This window comes from Echinops telfairi, unplaced genomic scaffold (genome assembly GCF_000313985.2).
Source record: "Echinops telfairi isolate 266 unplaced genomic scaffold, ASM31398v2 ScPeMD7_45;HRSCAF=164, whole genome shotgun sequence".
Lineage (NCBI taxonomy): Eukaryota > Metazoa > Chordata > Mammalia > Afrosoricida > Tenrecidae > Echinops > Echinops telfairi.
The window spans coordinates 6,903-18,426 of record NW_022103943.1 but is presented as its reverse complement, the minus strand read 5'-3'; the positions used below and the strand labels follow the sequence as shown (position 1 = coordinate 18,426).

General features: G+C 44.7%; 1 protein-coding gene across 1 annotated transcript in view; it reads left to right on the top strand.

The window, feature by feature from the left end:
* The window catches only part of ITIH6 (inter-alpha-trypsin inhibitor heavy chain family member 6), a gene marked incomplete at its 3' end in the record, with an annotated part of 108,025 nt that extends 97,036 nt beyond the window's left edge, over positions 1 to 10,989 (top strand). Inside the window, 1 exon segment of the mRNA XM_030885760.1 lies at positions 10,893 to 10,989. Coding sequence (XP_030741620.1) covers positions 10,893 to 10,989 — 97 coding nt within the window.
* Positions 10,990 to 11,524: the final 535 nt, after the last annotated feature.

Genomic DNA, 11,524 nt, shown 5'->3' with positions numbered 1-11,524 from the left:
ATGAGAGTGCTCCAAGGGTTTGTATGAGAGTGCTGTTTGTGTTTGTAGTGCTTGGTGTGTTTGTGTGTGCTTGCTGAGTTGTTTGTGCTGTCTGCATGCTGGGTGAGTGTTTTGTTTGAGACTTCTTCATGAGCAAGTGTGTATGAGAGTGCTTGGTCAGGTTTTGTGTTTGTGTATGTTTGCGAGTCCTTGAGTTTGTGAGAAAGTGACAGTGAATTTGTGTGAGTGCTTAGTGAGATTGTGTGAGAGCTCTTGCTAAGTTTGTGTGTGAGAGAGTGCTTATCGTGGAAAAGAGCACCCACACGTGTGGGAACTGGGGGCGGGGGGGATGCCAGGAGGCCAGAAGCCCAAGAACCCCTGAGGCTAGGAGCATGTGGGTCAAGAGGCTGTGAACCCTTAAGTAGGACCAGAGCGGGCACATGTGCACCTGTGCAGAGAGGGAGACCCTCGCCCTCCTCCTGCCACTGATCAGGAGCAGGGTAAAAGAGAGCGAGACCTTCCCACAGCCAGGATATTTCAAACCTCTAGCTGGGGAGGCATGTGGTTGATGGTATTGGTCGACTCCATTGGCTGTTAGGCCCACTTGTGTGATATACCTAAGGTGGGTTTGTCCAAGATATTGGTTTTATCTGGGCTTAGGGGTCTTGTGTCTGTGCATGCTCAGTGTGGGGTCTTCCCATAGGTGTCTAATGGTTGCCCGATGTCTCTCCAACCTCCTCCATGGGGCCTTTGCAGGCATGGGAGGGACAACCCCCTGTCGCCTAAGCTAGCTACCTAACAATGTCTCCTTCATAATCCTGATCCAGTAACTATATGAACATCTTTAGAATTTAGGTAGATCTTCCTAATAAATGCCCTATAGTTATTTTAGGTAGTGGACCCTAAGTACAGTTTTAATAACTACTGTTGGGCTACCTGGTATAAGCTGAAATTCTTCTTGGCTGTTTACATCTACTGAAAGCTTTCCCTAGTTGTGTGACTTATCTGGCTTACTGGAGTTGGATATATGATATGCTGGGCTCAGTAGGAACAGGCTTGGAGCAAGGCCTGCTACCCGTTTCCTACCTGGGAAGTGCTTGCCAACTGGACTCTCTCACTATTGAATTTTGAGCAACATTGATTTGCCCAATGACTGCCCTTCTTACGCTAAGGGCAAGGTCCTGGTTCTCTGGAACAAGGCCCTGGCCCCCGCCCTGGCCCTCTTTTAGCCTCCTGGGTGATTAGTGGTTGCTGCCGGCATTCTCTTTGAAAATGACCAATCTTCCTGCAGCTAAAACATTTCCCTTTAGGTTTGGTGTAGTTGTCCATAGCTACCCTCAGACAAACCTCATGAGTCTGTGAGAATGCCTGTGGATAAGTTGCAGCTGCGTTTCCAGAGTAATAAAATTCCCTTCCCCTAGTAACTGATCTACTACTGTGTCTATACCTTCTTCCACATTCCTGTCAGCCAGTGTTTTCACACCTTCTGACAGCCAGACCTTAAACTGCAAGAAATGGAGAAAGGCAATATTTTGTCAAGACTTGGGAGTTAGCAGGTATCCACAAGTCAGTTTCTGCTAAAGATCAAATCATGCTAATTATGAAGGGAGAGTCAGCCTCATAAATGGAGACAGCCTGTTTGAAGTATTTTAACACCTCAAAGGGGAACACACTCTAATGGCAGTTCCTTCCTCAGGATACCAAGTATTATACTTTTTTACTTCTTTTAGAAAACAGTGCATCTTTTTGTTTGCTACTTTTACACCCTGTTTTTTCAGGAAATGGATGATCGTAATACCTTAAGCTTTAGGTTTACTTTTACCTTGTCCCATTGTCCTCTTTAAAATACTTATTCTATTATTATCACTATTTCGTCTACTTATCCGACAATCCCCCAACCAGATTCTCATTTCAAACAATTTCCCTGAATCACTCCACTTCCAATGGGGTTACACACCATTTCACGGGTAATTTCTCCTCCGGAAGACCTTCCATTGGCCCCGTTTTGGGTGCCAAATTGTGGGGTACCAGCCACCACAATCAAACAAGTCCAAAGGACAGTTGTATAATTGAGGGGTCAAATTAAAGAGACATCAGACAAGATAAGGTATGTAATTTATCACCTCCTGGATTACCATTATCTCAGCAGCCAGGTCCTTGCAGAGAGAGAGCAAATATATTTCTAGTCATGGCTTATATATATTTTGGGGACGTGCAAGCCCCCCTGATTACATCATAATGGGAAGGAGTTGTACCATAGGCATACACACAACAGGAAGGGAATGAGCTAGGGGAGTACATGCAATAGGAATGGGGGCACTAGTGGTACACATGTGACAAAATGGGAAGACCCTAGATTCAAGATGGCAGCCTAACCTTGGTCCTCCATGAGTTGGCTTATGGCAGCCTAACCTTGGTCCTCCATGAGTTGGCTTGACCTTGTCTCTGGGCTCTCCTTCAGGGAAAACAATCCACTATTCTTAACAGAAGGGAGTGGGCCCCAGCTAGGGTGGGAGAGACAATAGGGTCTAATTGCTCTAGATGGCTGATACCCTCAGGGAGAAGTTGAGCTCCAAGTGTATATTCAAAATATTATGGGGTCATGTATTATGGGGTGACAACCTGGGGGGGAAATCTTTCTGTATCCCACAAACATGAACCTCCATGAGACAACATAGTTCTATTACAGGAACCTGAAAAATGCACAGTTTGGTTGAGTCATATAATATACCATGAGGCAATGTGTTCTGACAAAAATGAGTGAGCATGAATCTCACTTATACTGAGGCAAATGAATCTCTTGGAGGAAACATTGTTCTGAGACAACTGAACTTCAATAATAAAGAGTAGTCCTGAGACACATGAAGCTCAATGGGTCAACTTTGTTCTCAGACACATGAAATTGCAGAGTGCACTGTTTTGCTGAGTCACATAAATTCCCATGAGGCAATGTTGTTCTGAGAAATATGAACACACAAGAATCTCAATTGTACTAAGACAAAGGCAACATTGTTCTGAAAAGCATGAACATTCACATGACACCTTTGTTTCCAAGAGATTCAGACCTCCCTGAGTCAATGTTGTTTTCAGACACATGAACTTTCACATAGCACCCTTGTCCTGAGACACATTAAATTGCCTGAGAGAACGTTGCTGTGAGACACTTGAACTTCCAGGAAAAAGAGTAGTTCTGAGAGCCATAAAGCTCCATGAAGCAATGTCGTTCTGAGCCCCAGGAACCTGCAGGATGCACTGTTTTGCTGAGTCACATAAACTCCTATGAGGCAATGTTGTTCTGAGAAAAATGAATGTGTAAGAATCTTAGTTGTACTGAGACACGTGAATCTCTAGGAGGCAACATTTTCTGAGAAACATCAACATCCACAGGAACCTTAGACACATGAACCTCCCTGAGGCAATGTTATTCTGAGACACTTGAACTTCCACAATAATAACTAGTCCCGAGACACATGCACCTTTCTGAAGCAAGGCTGTTCTGAGATTTTTAAATTTCCATGATGAAGAGTAGTCCTGAGACCCATGAAGCACCATGAGGCAACATTGTTCTGAGACACTCTAACTTTCATGATAAAGAGTAGTCCTGAGACAAACGAAGATCCCAGATGTAACGTTGTTCTGAGGCACATGAACCTCCACATAGCACTGTTGTCCTGAGACACATGAAACTCCCTGATGCCTGATATGAGACACTTCAACTTTAAGGATAAAGAGTAGTTCTGATACACATGAAGCTGTGTGAGGCAACGTTATTTTGAGACACTTTAATTCCACAACAAAGACTAGTCCTGAGATAAAGAGTAGTCAGGAGACACATGATGTTCTTGTTCTGAAACACTTGAACTTCCATGATAAAGACTATTCCTGAGAAGCATGAAGCTCCATGAGGCAACGTCGTTCTGAAACACTTAAACTTCCATGATTTAGAGTATTCTTGAGACACTAGAATCTCTCTGAGGCAACACTGTTCTGAAGCACATGAACCTCCACATGGCACCTATGTCCTGAGACACAAAACCTCCCTAACACAATATTGTTCTGAGACACTCAAACTTCTACAATGAACAGTAGTTCTGGGACAGAGGAAGGTCCCTGAAGAAATTTTTACCCAAAAAATCATCTGGGCCAGAGGGCTTCAGAGGAGAATTCTACTAAGCATTCAAGAACGAACTGACACAGGAAAAAGACAGAAAACTGCCAAACCCTTTCTATGAAGCCAGTATAACTCTGATACCAAAATTGGGCAAGGATCCCAGAAGAATTGAGAACTACAGACCAACATCCCTAATGGACATCGATGCAAAAATTCTTAACAAAATACTGGTCAGTAGAGTAGGAAAGTACCTAAAACAAATAATTCACTATGCCCAAGTTTGGTTCATATGAGGAAAGCAGGGATGGTTCCACACTCTAAAGCCCTTTAGTATTTTCACCACATTGACAGGAAAAATGATAAGAACCACATGTTCATATCTACAGATGCGTAAACGGCATTAGATAGCATCCAACACCCATTCCTTTTTAAGACTCTCAAGAACATAGAGGTGGAAGGAAAATTCCTCAATCTTATACAAGCAATTTATGAAAACAAACAGTCAACGTGGTAATCAATGCAGAAAAGATTAAAGCAATTTCACTGAAAAAGTGGAGCAGCAAGGATGTCCCTCATCCCCACTCTAATTTCACATGGTACTGGAGGTCCTACCTAACGACATAAGACAAAAAAATGACATCAATCGTATTCGTCTGGGGCAGGAAGAGGCGAAACTATCATTATTTGCAGACAAAATGATTTCAATATCGAAAATCCCCCAAATTCCACAAGTGGAGTGTTCAAAGTGATAGACCACTGCTATATACATCAGACAAGATCACAGAGGAGCACAATTTTGAAGGGTGTACGCTTTACAATAGCCAAGCACAAATTTATATATCTGTGGATAAAATTGACTAAAAAAACCCAAAAATCTTGTATAAGAAAACTACAGAATACCATTACAAGAAAGCGAGCATGACCTCAACAAAATGGAAGAATATCCCATGCTGGTGGATAGGAAGACTCTCTATAGTAAAGATGTAAGTTCTGCTCTGGGCACTGTATGAGTTTAATGCTATCCTGATACAAATACCATCATCCTTCTTCAAAGAATCAGAAACACTGATTAGCGACTTCATATGGAGAGGGAAGAAGCCCAGAATTAGCAGAGAACTCCTCAAGAAGAAAGACAAAGTGGGAGGGGTTGCCCTACAATACTTTAGTACATATTATACAGCCACAGTAGTCAAAACAGTGTTGTATCGGTACAACTATAAATATTGAGACCGATGGAATAGAGCTGAACACTCAGGGAAAAAACATTAGCATGGAGACAACAGATTTTTGTAAAGGGCCCAAAAATTATGAAATGGGAAGCAGTTGCCCTCTTCAGTAAGGGGTGTGGGATAAAAATGGATATCTACCTGCAGAAAAATGAAGCAAGACCCTTTCCTCACTCCATGTGTGAGAATAAACTCAACGGGGATCACAGACATTGAGCTAAACTCCCAAACTATGAGGGCCATTAATGAAGGAATTGGGACAAACCTGAATGGCTTGGCACAGGCTATCGGAAATATGGAAGGATAGAAATGCACAGGAGTCATAAATTGATATATTTTGAAGGTAAAGCACCTGTGTGCATGGAAAGACTTCGCCAAGAGAAGCCCGCAGACTGGGAAAACATCTTTAATCACGACACATCAGACAAAGGCCTTATTGCTGGTCTGCAAGATTTTCAAGCTTACAAATAGAAACAAATCGTACTGCCCATTGAGGAGGTGGGCAAAGGACCTGAACAGAAGCTTCACAGAAGCCGGAATCCAAATGCTTCATAAACATGTGAGAATATGTTCCCGATCTTTAGCCATATGAGAAATGCAAATTAAAACAACTATGAGATACCACCTAACACCCTGAAAGATAGCCCAATTCAAAAAATTAGAAAGTAACATGGAGGGGCTGTGGTGAGATAGAAACTCTGGTCCACAGCTGGTGGACCTGTAGAAATATCCAGCCATTATGAAAATCCATTTGGCGATATCTAAAACAGATGGAAATCAAACTACCATACCACCCAACAATCCCCCTAGTGGACACATGCTCATAAGAGGCAAGAAACAAACCACCGCCAGACATCTGTGCTCCAATGTCATCGCGGTCCAGTCCACAATTGCAAGGAGTTGGAAACACCCCAAATTTCCATCAAGAGAAACTGTGGTAAGCTTAAAGAAAAACGGGGCATAGGGGAAAAGCTACTATGTATATACATCCCTGGAGTGAGGTCCTGCAACTATGCCAGGGCTCAGACCCAATCCAGGGATACATAAGGAAGCCAATTAACTAAGAGGGGTAAAGAAAGAGAAAACAGAAGATGACATGGAGGTGGGAGAATAGGGCACTAACCAACCCAAGGGTATTATGTTGTTTATATCTCCACAGGAGAGGGAGAGGGAGACCAGGCTTCAACCTGATGTGCCAAGAAGTGAACACAACATACCAGCATGTACCACGGAACCAATAGAGAGGTGTGCGGGATTCAATGTTTTCCATAGACCCATGAATCTCCAAGACGTAATGTGACCTGAGAGAAATTAAACAACTGCATGGACCGTTGTACTGTCAACCACAAATCTCCATGAGGCAGTGCAGTAGTTGAAGCACAGGAACCTATATTAGTCACGGTTTTCTTTACACCCATGAATCTCCAGAACAGAAAGAATGAAACTGCTAGAACAGAGACTGGCACGAACCTCCAAGAGTAGACGTTTTCATGAAACGCCTGAACTGCTACAACAAAGCAATTTTCATGAGACAAGAATTTTCATGGGTCAAAGTTGTTGGGAGAGGAAAGAAACTGCGTGAGGCATCCTTGTGCTGAGAAAGATCAAGTTTCAGGAGTACAGTTGCCATGAGGTGCAAGTAGTGCCATGACATCATTTCACAGAAACCGAGCGAAATTCACTGAAGTTCCGTTTTCTCTAGAATGATGACCATCCAGAAGTTAATGTTGTACTGAGACACGTGAACTTCCACCATACTTTCCCTAAGACATCCAAAGCTTCATTGGGCAACGTGGTTGAGAAACAGAGCAGCCTGCAGGATTCAATGTCTTCCTAGACCCATGAAGGTCCAAGGCATAATGCTGATCTGAGAGAAATTAAACGGCTGCATGTTCCCTTGTACTGCCAAACACACATCTCCACGAGACAGTAGTGAAGCACAGGAACTTGTAGATTCACCGCTTTCCTTAGACCCGTGAATGTCTCAGAAGTCATGTTAATCAGAGTGGACACTGTTGCCCTTACACGCAAGGAGCACCATGACGGACACCCAGCGAAAATCACTGAAGTTCACTTTTCTGCAGCACCACCGTTTTCCTTAGACTCCTCTTTGTCTCAGAGGAAATGTTGTTCTAAGAGGAGCACTATTGCCCTCTAGCGCCAGTAGTGCCACTACGCTTCATTTGAGGGAAACCCAGAGAAGCTCACTGAAATTCAGTTTTCTATAGAATCGTGAGCATCCAGGAGTTAACGTTGTTCTGAGACACGTGAGCTCTTGTGATAAAGACATTTCCTAAGACATAAAAATCATCAACGGGCAAAGACTTCTGAAACTGAAGGACTCAATATTTTCCATACACCCATGAATTTCCAAGGAGGACCATTGATCTGAGAGAAGTGACACAGTTAGATGTACCGTTTTACTGACAAATATAAACACACATGAGCCAATACAGTTGTGAAGCACAGCAACCCGTTTGATTCACTATTTTTCTTGCACCTGTGAATCTCCAGAATGTAATTTTGAACTGAGGAAAATTAAACTGTTTGAAGAAGCACCATTGAACAGGAGGCACGTGAACCTCCAAGAAGGAAGGCTTTTGTGAAACACTGGAACTTCCAGGACAAAGTTGACATGAGACTCAAGAATCCTCACAGGTCAATGTTGCTTGTTCTGAGAGAAAAGAAACTGCCCGCAGCACCCTTGTACTGAGAAACATCCTGCTGCTGGAGCTCTGTTGCCCTCAGGCACAAAGAGTACCATGGTTCCTCATTTTTCAGAAACCCACGGAAACTCTCTGACGTTTAGTTTTCTCCAGAATCACCATCTTTTCCTTAGGCCCAGAATCTCCAGAGGTACTCTTGATCTGAAAGGAGCGGGATACAGTAACCTAATGTAACTCACTGAAGCGCAATTTTCTCTAGAATCCTGAACATCCACGATGAAGCTCCCTTAGCCAAAGTAGTTGTAAGGCAAGGAACCTGCTGGATTCAATGTTTTTGATAGCACATGAATCTCCTTGGGGTAAACTGAGGGATGTACCGTTTACTGGGAAACAATTCTCCATGAGCCTATATAGTTGTGAAGCACAGGAACCAGTATGATTCACATGTCTTAGACCCTTGAATGTCCCAGAGGTAATGTTGATCTGAGAGGAACCATGTTTCCCTCAGCCGAAAGGAGTTCCATGACATATCATGTTTTGGACACTGCAAAATTCACTGAATTCCAGTTTTCTCCAGTATCACCACTTTCCATAGACCCATGAATCTCCAAGACGTAATGTTGATGTGTTGGAATCCTCAGGTGGAAGTTACCCCAGTCCTTGGCTTCTCAAGTGAAAGAATTAATGCTGAAACCTGGATCATCATCCAAGTGAGTTTTCATAAAGGATAAAAGTTTCAGGGTGTACACAGGCACCCTCAGGGCACTTCACACCCACAAGTGGAAACCTGAAGCCAGAGAAAACCGCAGCATGGCGAAGGGTCAGGTGGAAAAAGAGGGGGCTAGGGGCCTGATTCTGACTTTTTCAGGAACTCGCGCTGGGAGGCTTGGTCGACAGTTCTGGTTGAGGCCAATGGCTCACCTGGCTTAGGTTGGGGTCCTGTCTCAAAGGCCCGAATTTGTCCATGCACTCTAGCCTTTATGGATGGGCTCGCCTGATTCTCTGCAGCAACCTCCTGCAGGGGCACCTTGGCATAGAGTAGGATGACTCCCTAACTGACTACCTCACATTTCCCCACTGAAGGGGTATGGACCCATATCTTTGGGGTACTAGGCAACACATCTCGAGCTACTTCCTGCTGGTAAATGGGGCATGAAGTGGGGTTGTGGGGTGACACCCTTCCTACTCTGTTGGAAGGGGGTGTGCACTCCAGGCCCACGATGGATGAAGTTGGGGTGGTCCAGGTGCTGGTGGTCCTGGAACTGGCACACTTGGTTCAGAGACATTGGTAACCGGAGAACATCGGGAAAACAGAACAAAACAGGTGCACGGTTTAGGTGGGACAGGGGTAAGGCTTTGAGGTGGCATTGGCCTTGGAGGTGGGCGTTTTTGTCATGGGAAGTTCAGAAAAGAAGAAAGCATAGGGCTGACAGGAATGGGTGCTTGTTCTCCTTAAACACCGGAATGGAGTAAAAGCATTTACTGGCTTAAACACTGTGATGCGTCTGAGGGAGGGTTTTCTGAGAGATCCACGCTTTCACCTGTGAATGATACCCAGAGTCAAAGGAAGAAGGTAAGGACAGGATATGCAGCCCCAGTATCTAGGAGGAAATCCACCAAACTTGCTACCCCATTTATTGCTCGCCTGAGGTGCCAGACCTGATAACAGCTGTCTCCTGCTGCTTCAATGGCCGGGCTGAGCCAATCTTCAATGAGCAGCTAGCTGCTCACTGGCCTGTGGGTATGCTCCCTCTTGGCTATCTGCCATAGGACAAATGATACACTGGTGGCCAGGTTGCTTGCCGGGATGGCCTAGCCATCAGGCGTGCCTGTTCTGGCTATGGCAATTCCATGCCCAGTGGCCCCTTTTCCTGACACACACAGCACTTTGCACTTTGATCACCGCTCCGGGAAACATGGGAGGCGGTTGAGGGGCACTTAGCAAGTGCGGCCAACGCTAGGGCATGCCTGATGTTCTTCCTTCTCTCCTTCTCCTGAACCAGCACCTCTTCACCTCTCCCCTCCTATAAAAGGTAGCTTTCCAACTAGTAACCATCTCTTCTAGGGTAACTCCTTCAGGCTTCTGCAGTAACTTTTGGAGCTTCTTCCGCATGTCCTTTACAACCTGCGTGAGGAACTTGTCCCTGGGGAAGACGTGCCCTTCATAGGAATCTATGTCTACAGCAGTGTGATTCCTCAGGGCCGCTGTTAGCCACTCTAAGCCCATAGAGCTTTCCTCAGGTCCCTGATGAATTGCTCTCGCTTTGGCATCATTCTTTAATGGTCTTTGGCCTTCCTGATATTGGTCCACTTGTGATACACACCAGAAAATGTGCCCATGCCCCCTTGTCTTTCTTTGGTGTGATTATGATCCCAAGCAGGGTCAGTGAAAGGCACAGCCATTTGCCCTACTTGTCATTTTTTGCATGCAAATCCTCTGCAAACTTCCTAGCACCTTTGTGCACTGGTTCTTTCTCAAAATCCATCAAATCATAGGATGTGGTGAGGTGTTGGAAGTTGTCTATGTACTATTCAGATTTGTTAGAGTAACTGCCCAGGTCAACATAAAGGAACTCTGCCCACATTCCCATTCTTCCACAGAAATGTTCTAGGTGACTCGGGGTTGGAAGGGCAAGGGTGTCATTCTTTGGCCAGGATTCTCTTTCCATCAAAACATACCGTGGCCAGACAGAATTGCAAAAAGAAATCAGGTTCTGTTTCTCCAACCTCTCTGGGTAAAGTGTATCTCAATTGGATAGAATACATTATGGCACCAAACCCTTGAGGGCAGCATTAGCCATCTCAAAAACAAAACAACAGAGGGCATCACAGGAACTTAGAACTGGGAAGACCCTGAAAAATTAGCTGGCCCTTTACATTCTTTTTCTCTTTGGACATTTCATTTCACAGAGCATAAAATTGTCTGTTTGGGCCCGAAGGAAGAAGATGGCACTCAGTTAGATTTACCTGCCCGGGAGCTACTTCTGGCAGACCAGAAAATTGAGAGGTAAGATGAAGGAGACTGGGAAGCAGAGTCCCAACATTAGAATTAGGGTACTAGGGTCTGTCCCGACCCTTGTTTTTTTTTAAATTTTCACTCACAAAGCAAACCGAGAATTCACTGGAACGCTCTATGTTCGTCGTGCTGGGTTCATGATCTCTGGACCGAGCCTCTACTAGCACCCTAGTTCAGCAGCGAGTAGTGATTTCCCCAGGCTGACGTCCAAAAGGGATTAAAAAGAATCCCAGACTCAAAGAGAACCTCTGAGAGCTAGTCACTAGACTCCACACCAGAGCTACCCACGCCATTATCTGCCTTGGAGTCATATCCTAGGGGTTGTAGTTAGCGCGAGTGGCCATAAGTTTGGAGCAATTGAAAAAACGTGAGGGAATTTACCTGAGTCAGATCACAGTGTGGCAGAGCTTAAGCAAGCAGCTATAGCCTGTGGGATGAATTCAGTTCCAGTTGCCCGAGAAGAAAACAACCTGTCTGATAAGCTAGATCTCCTCCCCCTGGGTGTCAGTGTGACAGCCCCAAAGAC